The sequence below is a fragment of the Hyaloscypha bicolor genome, assembly GCF_002865645.1.
Source record: "Hyaloscypha bicolor E unplaced genomic scaffold K444scaffold_136, whole genome shotgun sequence".
NCBI classification, from domain to species: Eukaryota; Fungi; Ascomycota; class Leotiomycetes; order Helotiales; family Hyaloscyphaceae; genus Hyaloscypha; species Hyaloscypha bicolor.
The window spans coordinates 1,577,668-1,594,036 of NW_020194638.1; the positions used below are offsets into that span (position 1 = coordinate 1,577,668).

The window sequence follows — 16,369 nt, forward strand, 5'->3', positions numbered from 1 at the left end:
AGTGTTTATATGAATCCTCGGAGATGTTTGAAGCATACATACATGATTTTGAGAAGGCTTGTCTGGTATAGAGCGGTGGATGGACTGTGTTGAGATGGAAGAGACCACAGCAGTAGACAAAGCAAAATGGAATTGTCAGGCACGACTTCTTTTGCGGGCAACGACGACTAATCGACGACTCAGCAAAGGAAACCACGTGACGCCCCTTTCCGAAGCGAAATCAGAAATCACAAATCTGATAGGCAAAACAAGTAAATGCATAGCAAGTTGTGTGCTCCAAGGTTCATTTCTCTACGTCTGTGGGACGTATGCGGTATCATCTTCTCTCTCTCAACTCACGCCCACCCGGTCCCTCTATAATACAATGTAGCAATCGCGTCCGTGATCCATAAAACCATGGCCCAAATGCTTCGCTCCAGATTTGCTCGTTTCGCCCCTTAGCAAAGCTCAAAGCTCAGCTTAAATTGGGGAATTCTCTTGTAATACCAACAACATCATGTCATCCGTAACTCCGTACACCACACGCCTTCATGCCACTTTGCTTGCCCGCCTTCAAGTCTCTATGACATTGAGGAACAGGCTTTTCAACTTCCGCTGTCCCCACTACCTGGGCTCTCTCCACCAGACTTAATCGCTGGCGATAGACTGATGGCGATTTTGTTGGCTTTGCCACCTGACCCTCCCGTTGTATGAGAGGTGTTGGTAAAGCTTTTCTTTCTTCTCAACACACTGCCGGTGTTCGAACCCACAGAACTGCTCGAGTTTCTGCGCTTAGGTTGCAAAAGCTTGGTCATCTCGTCATCATCTTCCTCCTCGCGCCGACGTTTCTCTGACACCTTTTCAGGTGGGGAAGACAAGAGCGTGGAGGGTAGTAACGGGCTCTTTTCTGCGTCTTTCGTTACTGATGTTGGTGGTGTGTTTTCGTCAGCACCCTCTAGAGTACCAGCAGACAAATCCGTTTCCATATTCTCGTTTTCCTCATCAGATGGATAATCAACCAGGGGCTTCGAAAGGGGCGATGCGCCATTCACGGAAGCTCGACTCGACTCGGCCTTGCCCGGGACATCATCCTCATCATCTGATGTATTGAAATACTCTTCCTCCTGAGCATCGAGATCTTTGATGCCCGACTCCCATCTATTTCCTCTACCAGTCTCCGGTCGTTTGGGCGTATCTTCTTCGGTGTCCAGAAAAGACGTTTCCATACTCGGGGCAAATCCTTGTGTCTGGTCGTATCTGATAATGAAATTGCTGAAAATATCCACGTAGGTTATTTCCTTCAATTTATCCCGATAGTTCTCGACCAGATGGCTGATGATGTTCTTGATATTCTCCCTCTTGATGAAATCGAAGAATTCCAGACATGCGGAGTTTAAGAGATTGTCTCTTGGCATCGTTTCAATAACTAAGTTTAAGATCGGCTCGAAAAGCTTTCCTTGAGTCATCTGCTGATTGTAGAATTCGTCCTGTAATCCAATAAGGTTCCGGAAGAACTTCAATGCGGCTGGTAATGGTTAGCACCATTTCAAAAGGGGAGGGGGTTTAAGATACTTACTTAGCTTTAAATATTTCTCTGGACTCGAGAGGAGCTGAGCAATTCGCTGGCCAAGTTTCTCAGACAAGACGAAATATTTGCTGTGATGAGTGTGCTGGCGAACGAAGAAGCAGAGGATTTCAATCAAGTAGATGAACAGAGACACTTGATGAACACTGAAATCCATGTGGTCTCGATCTTTCAGATCAACAAGAGGCTTGAATAGCTTCTTGGCCGAGTCGTCGTAGAAATCCTTCACAAATTCAGCTTGCTGGGGGTCAGGTTGAGCCCGTGATCGGGCTGCCAAATCGCCGTTTGCCCTGGTCAATCCATCAAGAGGTCCATTCTGGGAGCCAGGGTCTAGGAGAACCTTGATCGCATCAGCAATTTGTGCTTTGACACCGAGATCTGCCTCTACGAGCAGGAGATCTATCAGAGAATCCGTCAGAGGGGTCTGTTTCTCGTTGATTTGCCGGAATATTGTTTGCCTGATCATTTGTGGATCATGGTCAATCATAGAAACCAGTACATCAGTAGCCCCTACACGCACGCCTACATCCGCATGGCGAAGAGCAAAGTTGATCACAGATAAGAGGCCATGTACTAGGAAGTTGTTGTACAGCTGTTGTCTTGCTGGTTGCTGCAAGTTCTTAGCGATTGCGCAGCATTGCTGGATAAACAAGACAGCCTCCTTCCTACGCTCTTGGTCCGTTTCCTGGGGTCCAAAAATGCCGAATAATTCTTTGAGGAACGCCGGGTTCGTTTGTAAATGCTGAACAATATCCACCTGGTTGAAGAAGATCAGAGAATTAAGCACAGAGAAAGTAGGATCGTCCAGGATCCGAGCAAGGACCACGTCCTTCAAGTACTGCAGACGGTATGTGGCATGGATCTTTTTACGAATCCCTTCGTCGTCAATCCGCACAACCTCCTTGTATCGACCTTCCTTGCCTAACCACTGTCGATGGTTGGCCTTGTGACTGGGAAAGTCCGGATCATATTCTAAAGCTCCCACAACCCCAAGAACCAAGTCATCGGTGACTGCAAGCTCAATGATGGCCGTGTCATTTAGCAATATCATCGTCTTCATGATGTTGCATAGTCGATGCAAGCTCGCCAGATCTTCCATATCCTCGGCCATTTCCACGAGGGGTATTAACTTTTGTATGTAATCCTCCGTGATGACATACTTGGTCAAAGCTTCCCGACCCGGCTGGGTATTGTGTAGGCCGCGCATTTGCGCTTCGATATCCGGCAGACTTCCAAGTGCAGGTACAGGTAGGGATATGGGACTGTTGAATGGGTCTATGGCTATGTCGTCTGATAAGGCGTCGTCTGGAGAAAATATATTAGTGAATGTCTCAGGACGGGCGAACGACCCGGAAAAGAAGCAGAATTTCTTGACATACCAGGTCCACCAATCGCCAACAGCTGCTGCTGAATGTTGTTCACGAACTTCCTGCAGACCCAGATATGTTAGCATGAATTCCCTTTCTAACACACCAGATATTGTACTGACCATATAGCTGCGCAGCCCTCAGATTCTTGAAAACTGAGAGCCATGTCCACGCCATTAGTCGGCTCCGTCCAGACTATGAGAGTATCTAGGGGGTTGTCAGCCTTTGCCTCAGAACCGATGCGGGGTGTTTTACCTTGCTGCTTCTGGAATCCATCCTCCTTGCAGATCCTGGTCTCCAGCAACATTCGATCGGGCTGGTCTTCGGACTGCACGAGCACGCGCGGTTCTTCCTGACGGCTGGCCTCATTCTAGAAACGCGGTAGGTCAGCCAACCGCCCGTTTACTTGCGGCCCCCCAGATAAGGGAGTCGGCGCAAGGTGTGAGAGACGCGTAAAGCAAGAAAATGAGGCACATACAAATATGAATGCAGCCGTGCAGAAGCCGGTGCCTCTGTCGAACCAGTCATTGTTGCGCAACTCGTAGACCTTGACTCTCTTCTTGTCGTTCGGCGGATTAGGCACCGCTTGTGCCATTATCAAAGGTTGTAGTTCCCCCTCTAGTTCCTCCTCCGAGCAATTTAGGATGTCCGGCGCGATGTCTAGATGTTGTTGGAGGGAAAGCTGAGCCTGGCTCTGGGTAACGATCGTGAGCGCCACTTTCAAATCCTGCGCCCGAGATCGCGCGCGCCGGGCAGAAAGGGAGGGGCGGGGAGGATGGGCTCTTTGCAAAGAGCTGTTACAGGGACCAAGGCGACATGTACTCTGGAGGTCGTGAGGCCGTCGAGGCGCGAAGTCGTGTGCTGCGGGCGTCGTCGGGTTGTTGAATGACGCTGCCGTTGGCTGACGAGAGGATTTGCCGTTCGTAGGCTGCCGATGGAGGCTCTCGCTAAATGCCAGGTTGGGGACTTGGGGTTTTCATCGGATAAGCCCAAAGCAGAGGTTGATGAAGAGACAATTGAGGGTCCTTGAAAGCTTAGGATAATAAGGGACGCCGCTCAAAATTGTCATCTCAAGTCTCGTCTTTACTGTTATCGACGGATTCACTGGCGACGCGAAAAGAACAGGATTTGCTTAAGAACACGTGACCGCATCTAAAAAAGAAAACGCGGCCTGATTGGACCAGAGACTTCTGCAGCGAACCTCGGCGGAGGGGGAGGCGTGGAAATGCGTCATTCGTTTCAAAGTAGCATTCCTTGAGCTTAAATCCCACGGTTCATCGGCTGGACCTGTCATCCATTCCTTGTACCTCCCCAGCTGAGATCTGAATACCCTCATTTCTCTCCATTTTGGTGCTTTCTCCAGTCTGCTGGTCCACTGATCAGAACATAATAGCGTTAACCCTTGGAAGAAACGTGTTGCATCTTGGGAACTGTTGGGGTACTTCATCTCTACGTGACTCTGGGGACAGGCTTTTGAGTCTTAGAGCCCTGGTTAATATAATCTAGATGTCTATTCATACCCCAACCGCAGGGCGACAGTTGTTATGCTTCTAGTCAGGTGCCATGAGGCTCAGTTTGGAGTAGGAGAAGTCTCCCCGCTTCCAGACCAAGGGTTGAGGTTGTGTCGATTCTCGAAGGAGGATGGGTCCCATGAAGTTCACGAGCCCCCCCCGCGTTCAAAGGGCGTCAAGTAAGGGCCTCGTCGATCGTTCCCGAGCCGCACGCTCAAGCTGCCCTTTCTAAGAATAGCGCAACACGGAGTGGCATCTTTAAGCGGATATCAGAGCGGATATCAGAATGGACACAAATTCAAGTTCCGGCAGCTGATGGCAAACCACGACTGCGGTCCACCTAGTAAAGTGAGCTACAATGTGTCAATAGTCGGATAATCGTGCTGACAGCATCGAAATGTGTACAAGTGTTATTTTGCAGGAACGGAGCTTTTTCTTTTAAGTTCAGAGATAGGCTTCACTCGGCCTCCGGATGCACCGGCACTACATCTCGTTCAGACCAGTACCACCAACTCGTGGTATCTAAGAAGTACGCATACGGTGAGTTAGAGTCGCCAAATCAGACGGGGTTGCGGTCCACAAAGAGGGCCCAGCACTGATAAGGGACTCGACTTTAGAAGCTTTCATGCTTCAGAGAGGGGGCTTCTCTCAGACATACAGCTTGACAGTGGGTGCATGATTTCTGCCCGACCGCTTCGAGGTGTGGACTTTCCCACTGATGGTGCTGGCAATATGCACCCTGCACTGTGCAATAATGAAGGCGAGATGCACTCTGACTTGCAGGATCACCTCGATCTCGTCGTCTCTGCTCCGAGCGAGACGTGGCGATTGTGCGGAAACTCGAGTGGGGTTCAGGGTTGGATGGTGATGACTGAGAACCTCGTCAGGGCGGTCAGGCCCGCTGCAGGTCAAGCCCATGATTCTCATCAGGCTGACTGCGACCCTGAGCGGGAACTTCTTGGCGGAAGACTCACATTGGCTCTAAATGAAACGTCTACTGGTTTATGTTTTTCTAGCCCTCCCTTGGCCGAAGGACTGAATCACAACCAAGATCGTAGAACAGACCTTCACCTCTCACCTGGATCACGAGGAGGCTGGTGCTCAAGCAATGATGCGACAGAACCCTGGAGAGAATCCTCAAGCGACAAGGTTACGGACGATTACAAACCTCCAGCGCTTGTCTCAGAAGAAGCCTTGCGGCGTGAAGAGGCGCCATCGAGATAAGAAGTCACACCCCAGCTTCTTCTCTCGGAGCCCGAAGAAGTTGCCTCTTTCTCGGTCGGTCGGTCGGTCGGGAGGCAGCATTACATATAGAGGTTTTAATGTGGCAATGAGGGGTTGACCAACTCTTGTTCAGCGTCTTCAGATGAATGGGCCCGCTGAACCTTGGGGTTCTCCAGCCTGCAGTCAGTCGGAGAAGACATGGATGGTGGATTCTTTTATTTATTGTTGCAGGTATTCAGGCCAGGGGCAGCCCTGGTCTTCCCAACTCGGCTTGATTCCGTGCCTGGCTGGGCTGAGTCGTAGTGGGAAATTTGCTGGCATCAAGCCTCCTTTTCCACGTTTGCCAGGTTCGCCAACCTCGCGTAGAATACACCACTCAGAGGGAGCCAGCGCCGCCATAATCATGTTTCTTGCTCCCTTTGATCTCTTCACTTTCGGAAGGAAGTTAATTTTAGATTCGAGGAAGGGGGTTTTGTCCGACCCGACACGGCCGATCTTGACCGACACTGTCAGACAGTCCTTCGGTTCATCGAGGCGATTTGTTCAGGGTGAGTGATTGATTGCTGGACAATCGGGTCCTCAAACCTCATGTCTCTCGACTGGTGGTACAATTGAAGAAGAAAACACGATTCCCATGCCGTCAGAGCGCGCGGCTGACAGAACAACTTTCCCGTGAGATTGTCTGGCTTGCTTTTCAGCCTCCCCCCTCGGGCCACACTTCAAAAGTTGAGACAGGGCTCACTAAAGGAGACTTTTTGGCCCCAATACACTGTGGCAAAAGCCGCAAAACACTGCATACCGTATTGCCGCTTGATATCGAAGGCTCCCTGAGTCCCTTCTTAGGGCAACGGTCAGACCGGAAATTTGAAGGTCTGAGGTGTGCCTTGGGATGCGTAGAAGATGCTACAGAGCCAAAGGAGAGGCACACTCGAGAGCAGGTTTCCTCCAGGAGATATCTACTCCTTAAGTAGATTTCCTTGACGTATCGCCGCGGATCTGATATTGCCAAGCATTTGCGCCTCGACAGACCCCTGGAAGGAGAGGATCCACAGATCAACAAACGGCCGCCCAAAGAGTCTTTTTCAGGACCTTCAGGCAGATACGATTTGCTGGGATTGTTTCCTTCGCGGTCAAACCTGCGGCGGTGATACAGGGTTGCGACAGCTCTGGCACCCCCGTAGCCACGAGCCTGGGAAGGTCTGGGAAGGTTTGGGAAAAGAGCAGCTGGGCCGATTCAAAGAGCGTGCTGCCTGCACGGGATCGCAGTCTGCGGATTCGCTCGGCTGCAGCCTTGGGGCTTGCTTGCTTGCCATGCTTTGCCTTGCCTTCCCTTCCCTGCACTGCCCTGCTTGCCTCCCTGCCTTCCGTCACTCCGTGAATCTGTTGTTGCTTAGTTGCTGCTTACTTGCTGGTGCATGCACTGCAACACGCCTGCAAGCAATGAGTACAGTATTGGCCCCTTTCAGCCCAAATTCCGTGGGCACAGCAGGCGCGCCCTTTCTCACTCGCAGATAAGGGCCAGGACTCAGGAGCCGAGTCCGCCGAGTCCGCCCAGCCATGCCAAGCCGCCACAAAGCCCCAGCCAGAGCGGCCTCCCAAGTTCCATCGACACTGCTAAGCTATGCCCCTTCGAGGCCGCAGCCCTGGCGTTTCTGTGTCTACGTTGTATTATTTCGCTCCCTCGTTCCGAAGCACATGTTGGGCCATGCTAGGCCATGCTGGACGCATGCTGGCAGACCCCCCTTCCCTCTTCGAGCCTTCAGCTGAGGAGATCTGGCAAGGACGCACAGTGGAATAGCGGCTGGAACGGAGAGAAAAAGTACTTGCCTTAAATCGCGCCTTCGTATCCCTCCCAGTCCCATCTACTCCGCTCCGCCCTCTTGCCTTGTCATAGCCAGCACTTTTCTTATTCTGCTACCACTTTATCACCTTCTCACCCCTCTCTTTTTTCCTCCAGCTTCCTCTCTAATTGTTCGACCATCTCCCTACTCAAACTTCGCCAGTCCATATCCACAACACAACTATCCGATAATAGGCTACCAACGGTTGCCCCTCTCGCTTCATGTAGGTCAATCGATAGTCTGTTTTTATTGTCAAAATTGGCACTGCGCCAGGCCTAGACTTAAACTAAACAATTGGCCACAGACAGCGTCTCTACTATCATCATTTGGTCGTCCCACGGCCTTTATCCACGCGGATCGATAGCTCTTTCTCTCCATGCGGTATTGAACTAGAAGCCACCCCAACATTTGATAGCAGCCAGAAGCTCCTGGCAACAAAGGCCTCACAGGTCTAGAAACCGAACAGCCCCCGCTGGGCCACGCTGGAATTCTGGTTCTTAAACCTCTCTCATCCACAGCCGACTGTTCCTCCCACAGGAACTTGTCCCAACAACCAGAATGTCGGTATTTTCGAAAATCATGATGTCGAGGAAGGCGGCGAAGGAGGCCAAGGATCACAAGACGGTGGTGAAGCAGAAGGAGGAGGCCGTTGCCAAAGTCCCATATAAGCATGTCCCCACACACGCAGCTGTGGATGCCCTGAGCGGGGCACCATCAACTTGGAAGGTTGACGACAGATCCAAGATCAAGGAGCACCACAAGAGGAGGAGCCAGATGGTGATCAGCAGAACAGGAAGCTCTCTCTCAAATGTCTCATACTTGAACGCTGCAGCCGGACCAAGTTCAATTCCTCCACTCCCACGAAATAGCAGCTATAATAGCTACAACCCAACCTGGTTTGACCGAGGCGGAGACGTATACTATGCCAGCGATACCACACATCCAAAGCGACAAAAACCATCGAGAGGCCACTCATATCATGACTCCGGAATTGGGCCCAGTCCCTTGGCGAGCAATTTGCAATCCGAAGGTACATCTTCCAACAATTCTTTGCAACAAGTCACAAACGCAACATTTCAAAAACAACTCGACAATCGGCTGACTTCCTATGCAGAAGTTTCTCCCGTTGTCAGCTCTGGCAATAGTACCACTTCAAACTCATCCGACAACCTTGAGATTGCCGCCACACAAAATTCCAAACGTGTCTCACAACGACCACAGCCTATCGTTTATGCAGAGCAAGATATTTTTGATCGACTTCACACGAGTACCACCCGAAAGCTGGGCGAAGCACCTCTCTATGACAGCCCTCCTATTCGTGAGAAAGCACCTGTGGCAGCTGTCGTCGCACAGGAAGTGAAGGCCAAGAAGCAAAGGTGGAGCCTGCTTGGAAAGAAGAATGCAGCTGCCATCCAGGCCTAATCCCGAGGGCCCGGCGACCTACCATGTCATGTCGGAGCACGCGAAATACGGCAGGTTGCATACAATATTGGGGAAACTGCACATACATCTTCTTCGCCGAACTCACTGCGGGACTGGGAGCGCGCATATATTTACGTTACGTTTGCATACACTTGCAAAACTCGTGTGCTGAACAGCACATTTGGATCGCACGTCATTCGCTTGACATTTTCCTCGGTCCGAAACTTTCCTTTGTTACGGTTCTCATCAGCGCTCTTGCCCCGGAGGATTGTTCTATTTAGCGATGCGATGCGTTTGCCTTGTCTCTCAGCGCCATGGAGTTTTGTCTCGTGGGAAAGCTTTTTGCCTCATGGAGACATGGGTCTTACCACAATCCTTGTGTATCTTGGGAGGAAGAAAGCATGCTTACGCAGCGAAAGCATCCCATGGCACTGAAACATGGAGGACTGGAGTGCTTCCAAGTCCTTTCTTGAAATTTTGGGTGGAGTTATTCTAGATTGGCTGGGCTGGACTACAGGAATTTCGATTCTGCATCTTCAAGATAAGATGGAAGGTGGAATTGGATAATATTGATGATTGCTTCGACCGGAAAGGGTTCCGGATACACATCCATATGCGCCACTCGCATATCTGTAGTTCCAAAAAATATATGGAAATTGGAGCTAGGATTACGCGTTCGTCCCATAGCATGTGAAGATCCCAATGCAAGGCATTTCCCAGACTGACACGCCTCACAAGCCTCAATGATGCCCTCCGATTCCCAGTGTAGAGGTATTAGATCGACAACGCGTTATCTGCTCACCGTCCCTCGTCGGTGAGCGAGCCTCCACCTTCATCCCGTGCTTTGCTTGCTTCAGCCGCGAACGAGTCCCGAGTCATCCCGCCAGTGTTGCCACGCACTCATGCACGCAGGTAGCAAAGCCTCCATCGCAACGCACAGCGCACACTCGTACGAGCTGAACCACTCCCCTTCCCGCTCCCGAATGCATCTGCATCCTTATCTCTGTCTGACACTATTTCGAGGCACGGAGCCAGAGCCCGCTGCTCACAAATCCGTATTCTAGACGAAAGGACCCGAGTGTGAACCCAAATCTGAACCCAAGCTCAAACTCAATCCCCGTGACTCAGAAAAACACGAAATCAAGACATGAATTTCCCTATCAAGTTTAAACTCAACGTGAGGTCGTACAGCACCTGTAGGTCAGCTCATTCTCAACCTCATTTTGATAAATAAAAAAAAGATCTTCACCGTGAGACATCCAGCCATCTCATCAGCGGGGAACAATCAAGCTCAAGCACAAGCTTTCCATATCCCCAAGCTACCCCGCTCGTCATTGGAACAGTTCCTCCACCACTCACGCTTCGCTAAGACCGTACCAGTGGTTTCGGAAAGAAAAAGGTCAAGCGCCAGCCACCCTTCTCTTAGCTTCCGAGGCCCCCTTCAAAAAACAAAAACAAAAACTGAAGGAAACTCGGATCGGACATTTCTGGAACCCGTGTCTTAGGGAGAGGGGGAGCGGCGCGTGGGATGCGCGGGATGTGGTGTTCTGGATCAGGAAACATGGCGCTGCGAAATATTGAAAACGGCTTGCGTTTTTCGACGAAAATCGACAAGTGGAAACCGGCGGCTTGGCGCTCGTCCTACGTGAATTTCAAAGAAACCATTTAGTTTATTCTGGAATGAGGTGCTGGGGGGTTAGTCTCTGACTTAGAGGTAGAGCTAGGCGTTTATGGGGCAAATACGAAGTAATTGCTGAGGAATCAGGTCTTGCCTTTTGTGGTTTCTGGTTCAGGTGGCGACTGGCGATGAAACCCATGGATGGCGTCTTGGCCCATCCCCTTTTGGGTTTTGACGGAGAAGAGAAAGGGGGTCGAGACCATCCTGATTCGATCACGTGTGCAGGAGGTGAAAGTCTCTCCGAGTGATTTCCACGACATTCTTGGATCGGTGTTTGCCATCTCCCGAGTGCGAAGAAGCTGCCAAGAGCTTCGAGACCGCAATATACGTTAATAGTCGGACTTCTTACGTTTCTCACTGCAGATCGGCGTCTGGTGACTTTGGTCCCTTTGGGTCAGATACCCGTAGGCTCAATTCGAATGTCATCCAAGCCCAGGTTTGTCACCTCCCTTGGAAAGAGGATATGGCAAGCTCCAAGAAGTCTATGGAGCCAGGTGGGCCAGATTGGAGGGCTGTTCAGGCTGAATGGATCAAGACTCGAGAACGAGGGGCAACGATCTCAGCAATGGCACCCTCAGTCATGCCCTAGATTTTCAAGATCTCGAAGCTGGAAGCCCAACAATTGAGATTTTGGGCATGCCGCTGAGTAGACGCAGCCCATGGTCAGAGCTGACAGAAAAGGCAGAACCTGCTTGAATTGGAGGTCCCTAAACTTCTCCCATCGATACCACCGACGAAGCTCAAGAGTTTGACTGGACGCTCGAAACAAACCATCATTTCTTGTGACGGGAGACAAGTCCAAAATGAGCACGATGAGTCCAAGTATCCTCAAACAAAATTGAACCAAGGCAGGAGAAAGGAGAAAATTGCCATGGATATACGGTTATGAGCGAGTTGTGCGATTGGCAGTACAAAGTTAGGGCGGGAGCTCGTACTAAGATTGTTTTGATTTGAACTTGGAGTTCAGTTTTTTGAATCCTGTTATTCTCCTCTTGAAGGAAGAATGTACAGGGGACTCGGTTCTTTTGAGGCACATCGCATCAATGTTCCAAAAGTTATGGGACGGTGAGAATGATCGAGACAAGTTGGAGTGAATTTATATTCAATTCTTTTGTTTCGGGTTTCCAGTGATGGGACGACAAGTGGGTTTTCATCCGAGGGCATCAGAGGAAAGTGAACATAGAGCCCCTGATATTTTATTGCATAACATAAGCATCTTCGTCGATATCCAGGCGATTTTCATCTGATGGAATGGGAAAAGGTGAATATCATAGTGTTTTGTTGCAGACCACACTCAATGTTCCGGCATCCCTCTGTATAATGACGTTGAACAAAAGGACATGTCCCGACTCCTTCTGAAAAGGCTTTATTGGCAACCAGGGACTGCGTGAAACAAACACCGCCGCCTGGAAGATGGCATGTTTGAGATTTTTTGAGTGTTCTGGAGTCAACAAGAATGAGACTTTTATGTTGAATAAAAGGATGAAATGATCATAGCCACAATGATACAGAAGTTGTGTGAAAGGGTTCATAACTTGGCAGTACAAACAAACTATTTGGCATTTTTGGTAGTTGATACTACTTGCTATCTCGTCTCTATTCTATATGCTGCTTCTAATTATCTTCATCCTCGTCAAGATGCTTCTCCCGGGATTTCTTATTCATAACCATCCCGTCGGTTCATTATTCGCTCTTCCCTTGCCATTCACTTCGCTCCTTTTTTGACATGCACTTCTCTCAACGAGTGAGTTTTTTCCTCATCAGTTTATTGCTTCTGCTTCGACCTTCTGGCAGCAATCTCATAGAAGAGGCTTCCATCATAGATACGTCGAATATCCTCCTTCTTCATCCTCCCATCTTCAGGCCACAACAAGATCCAGGTCGCCATCCCTATCGAAAAAGTCAGCCCCTATTCCCATCTTCTAATTTGAAGCTCCCATTAACTGTTCAAGAACGTCTCACACACATTCAAAAAAAGCTCCACCCCATCCAAACGGATCCAACACCAATCTCTGCCCCTTCATGTAGTTAAATACCTCTCCCAGCGTAATCCCCTGCTTATCACCACCCGCATACTTTGCAAAGATATCCTCAAACTTCTGCGGCACAAACCGTCCCTCGGTATCATAAGTACCCGAATCACTTCCATGCTTATCCTTATGAATGTTTTCCGCATAAACCCTGAAGAATGGGTCAGGAAGCCAGCCAGAGACAGTAGGGTAGCTGAAATTGCCGTGAATGATGATCACTGCTAGGATGCAGAAGATGAGGTTGTAGCCTAGACGGTGGAAACCGTTGAAGGTGTCGAGCGGCCATATCACACCGTCCAAATCGGTGTCAAAAAAGGCGATGTGTTGCTGGAGGACGGTTTGGTCTCCGTGTTGGCGGGCCCAGTCGTCTTGTTGTGTTCCGTTCGGGGCTTCGACGGATGCTGCTTCGTTTGCTCGGGCGGTCCCTGGGATATTTGTCAGTCTTGCCTGTTTTTGAGTTTGCTGGTAGGGTTGGGAATGTAACCTGGGTGCTTCAACTTCTGATCATCATCCTTTTGGATAAATGGTCGTCGTTGTCCTGTGACAGGTACCTCATTGATACAGACGTCAAAGCCATCTTCTTCAGTCCTTGCGGGAGCCATGGCTTCGTGATTGAGCACTGGATTGGATCGAAAGACTGGGACGGAAAGAAAGAAAGGAGATTGAAGTTATGAGAGGAGTTTCTGTAATGTCAAGGCTCACCTCTGTTTGATGGCCGTTCCTGTCCTATGCATTTTAAGTAGAAGATAACTTTTATGACGTAGTGAGAATAAGGACTTTGCATGTGAAAGACTGACCTGACTTGGATGCAGTCGTCATGCTGGATAGCTCCAAATATGCCAGGAAAGGGGGAAAGAAGAAACTGGTGAATACGAAATGATGAAATCAATACGAAATGGTGGGGAGACAAGTGGGTGGGGAGGATGTGGGAGGAGGGGTCGCTCGTGGAGAAATGCATGATCAGGTACTACCCACGCAGTCCGCAGCGCACGCTCAAAGCTTGTTCCTAACGCTGAAGGAACAATGGCGAAAACTTGCAGGAACTCCATGATTATTTCGTGTCTATGATCTATTCTGTGTATGGGTATCGAAAGCAAGTTCCTCCATCTAATCCACATCTCCCGTGGCGCCAGCTCCCCATCGCTTATATCCATCAAGCAACTCCGGCGTAATTTGCTTCTTGACCTGGCCAATAGCCTTCAAGAAATCTTCCATGTGAATCTGTTGTTCCTGTCCTTGAATTTCGCACTGCTCGATCACGTCGTCACAAGCTGTCTGGCAAATGCCAACTAATTCAGCTCCTGAATAACCGTCGGTCAACCTAGCGAGTTCTTGTATGTCAACATCTTCTGCGAAGTCCATTTTTCGTTGTTTGACTTTTAGGATTGCAACTCGGCCGTCAAAATCGGGTGGTTCCACATATAATAGCTTGTCGAAACGGCCAGGGCGAAGGAGAGCTAGGTCCAAAGCTTGAGGTTGATTAGTAGCAGCAAGTACAGTAACTCCTTTTAGAGTTTCAATACCATCCATTTCATTCAACAATGTCGTGAGAACGTTGACGCCATTATTTCGGCCTCCTCGTTCCCTCTTGCTTCCAATGGATTCGATCTCATCGAAGAAGATGATACTTGGACTTGCTGCTCGTGCTCTCGCGAAGATATCTCGTACTGCCCGTTCTGATTCGCCGACGTACATGTTGAGCAACTCTGCGCCCTTGACAGCGAAGAAGTTGAAGCCGATCTCTGTAGCCATGGCTTGGGCACTGAGCGTCTTGGAACAACCTGGAGGGCCGTAGAGGAGGAGGCCTTTTTTGGCAGATCCACCCATTCTCTTCATCCGTTCGGGATGCTGAATCGCATTAGCAATATTAGAGACAATGGGGTCTTGGAGACTTACTAGGAGAGGTGTCTCAACAGCGCGGCGGAGTGCATTCTTCACGCTGTCCTGTCCGCCAATATCTTCCCATCTTACACTTGGTGGTTGAAGCGTGATATCATGCATGGCAGTAGGCCGAACGAGGAGAAGAGCTTGATCAAGATCATCCTGTTTCAGGAAACACTCTTCTTCATGAGTTGCACAGTCACCAGCCTCAAACCTCTCCTCAGCAATCTCACACGCTGTATCTAGCAATGAAACAAGATCCTCTGCTGTATAAGCATGTGTTCGATCTCCAAGTTTGTCAAGCATCTCGTCCCGAGTACTGGGATCAACAGGTGGTACCAGCGACTTGAGAATTGCCTTGCGTGCCGCCGCATCGGGAATCGGTAATGGGATGTCCGTCCGGAATCGCCCTCTCTTTCTTAGAGATAATGGAATACTGCCCGCATCAAGAGTGGCTGCAACCACCAAAACTCGTGGTAAGGAAGTACCGCCGTTGCCTTGAGATAAGCCATCAAGTTCTTCCCCGAGTGCCTTTGCAACGCTTTGGGACGTCGCATCCTCCTTCGAAACAATCGATTCGAGCTCGTCGACGACAATGATGCATGGTTGACAGAGTCTAGCATCTTTGAAGATGGTCCGAATTGTTGCTGGTTTGATATCACTCTCGATTCGGATAACCTTGCCCCAACCTGTGCCAATAATCTTGTTCAGGATGAAAGTCTTGCCAGTACCATGGCCGCCGTGTAAAAGAACTGCACAAGATCTTTGCGCCCACGTAAACTTGAACTGTCGACCGAAGTTGCTTAGAAATCGGTTGAGTTTCTTGAGTGCTTGATCAATGCCGGCGATATTGACAACCTCAAGTGGTGACACTGGTCCATTTGTCTGCGCTGAAGGTAGGTTTTCTAACGGACTTGATATTGTGACTGATGAGGACTCATCATATCTTCCCAAGCTAGTCAGTTTGCCATTGACAAAGTCAACGGTGAAAGTCCGCTTGGGGCCCCTAAGAGATAGATGCTTGAAGGTCATACCCGGAAAGATAACTTCTGCACGACCTGGGAAATATTAGCCTGACTGGCCGGAGGAGGGAAACCGGAGCCTGCAAGCTGCGCCAGCCGAGAGTTGGGACCGGGGAGGGTATTAATTTTACTGAAAATAACCATTAATCTTTTCTCTTGCCGGTACTTACCCGGTTGGGGGAGACGACCTGAGATCCGAAGGGACGACAAAGTACCCACCGAGGCTTTCCCGAAGAAACCATTCCCAGTGTGGCTTATCTTGAGCTCCCAGCTCTAGAGCGGTATCGAGCTCTTGAGCTGTGATATCTCTCAGCACAATAGATGTAGCAACCTCAATATCTCCTCCAGCGGAGATTTTCACATCATCCCCTAACTTGAAGCCACAAGCGTCCTGGAACGACTTCGACATCTGGACGACCTTCTTGCTCAAAGACTTCTCCGCTGTCAGCCAAGCAAGAGCCTCTCTCCTCTCACTCTCTGGCACGTTCACCCTCGAAATGTAGCAGACCTGTCCCGACTCCAGCTTCAGGTCAAGAAGTGCCTCTCTGCAAAGATGGACACGTGATGCCCCCTTCTGATCTGGTCTCTCTTGGCTGTTCTGGTTGGAATATGGTCGTATTTTGACCTCCAAGGTCTTCTGCGTATCCTGAGGTATATTCGGCATGGTGAATGGGCCGTGGAAGTTTCTCGCATTGTGTTAAGGGAGAAATGGCGAGTTACAAAGTCTTTCGCTTCAGATGAAAACTGGAGCTCGGCAAATTCAGCCTCGAAGCATCCAGCTCTGAAATCGCGAAATCTTTCAACGCCGATTCAGCAAACAGCGAAGCAC

The 16,369-nt window shown here is 49.8% G+C and overlaps 5 protein-coding genes across 5 annotated transcripts; 2 read left to right on the top strand and 3 right to left on the bottom strand.

The window, feature by feature from the left end:
• Positions 1 to 584: 584 nt before the first annotated feature.
• On the bottom strand, positions 585 to 3,526 carry K444DRAFT_634971 (DUF625-domain-containing protein; the record flags this gene model as incomplete). Its single annotated transcript, XM_024883815.1, has 6 exons — positions 585 to 1,504; positions 1,556 to 2,869; positions 2,944 to 2,993; positions 3,054 to 3,138; positions 3,187 to 3,301; positions 3,410 to 3,526. 6 exons carry the CDS (start codon positions 3,524 to 3,526, stop codon positions 585 to 587), a joined length of 2,601 nt encoding a protein of 866 aa, XP_024731123.1.
• A 949-nt stretch (positions 3,527 to 4,475) lies between these two features.
• On the top strand, positions 4,476 to 5,688 carry K444DRAFT_667819 (uncharacterized protein; the record flags this gene model as incomplete). The annotated part of the gene is made up of 4 exons (XM_024887342.1): positions 4,476 to 4,621; positions 4,676 to 4,790; positions 4,886 to 4,982; positions 5,077 to 5,688. The coding sequence occupies 4 exons, from the start codon at positions 4,476 to 4,478 to the stop codon at positions 5,664 to 5,666; spliced, it is 948 nt and encodes a 315-aa protein (XP_024731124.1). The 3' UTR covers positions 5,667 to 5,688.
• Positions 5,689 to 8,065: 2,377 nt separating this feature from the next.
• On the top strand, positions 8,066 to 8,929 carry K444DRAFT_634973 (uncharacterized protein; the record flags this gene model as incomplete). Its single annotated transcript, XM_024883816.1, has 1 exon — positions 8,066 to 8,929. The coding sequence occupies one exon, from the start codon at positions 8,066 to 8,068 to the stop codon at positions 8,927 to 8,929; it is 864 nt and encodes a 287-aa protein (XP_024731125.1).
• A 3,214-nt stretch (positions 8,930 to 12,143) lies between these two features.
• On the bottom strand, positions 12,144 to 13,498 carry K444DRAFT_618679 (Caleosin-domain-containing protein). The gene is made up of 4 exons (XM_024881370.1): positions 13,435 to 13,498; positions 13,122 to 13,363; positions 12,574 to 13,062; positions 12,144 to 12,497 (listed from the first exon to the last, which is right to left on the bottom strand). Exons 2-4 carry the CDS (start codon positions 13,237 to 13,239, stop codon positions 12,373 to 12,375), a joined length of 732 nt encoding a protein of 243 aa, XP_024731126.1. The 5' UTR covers positions 13,240 to 13,363; positions 13,435 to 13,498; the 3' UTR covers positions 12,144 to 12,372.
• Positions 13,499 to 13,670: 172 nt separating this feature from the next.
• K444DRAFT_618681 (putative ATPase family gene 2 protein) lies at positions 13,671 to 16,229 on the bottom strand. The gene is made up of 3 exons (XM_024881371.1): positions 15,760 to 16,229; positions 14,534 to 15,576; positions 13,671 to 14,485 (listed from the first exon to the last, which is right to left on the bottom strand). The coding sequence occupies exons 1-3, from the start codon at positions 16,202 to 16,204 to the stop codon at positions 13,745 to 13,747; spliced, it is 2,229 nt and encodes a 742-aa protein (XP_024731127.1). The 5' UTR covers positions 16,205 to 16,229; the 3' UTR covers positions 13,671 to 13,744.
• Positions 16,230 to 16,369: the final 140 nt, after the last annotated feature.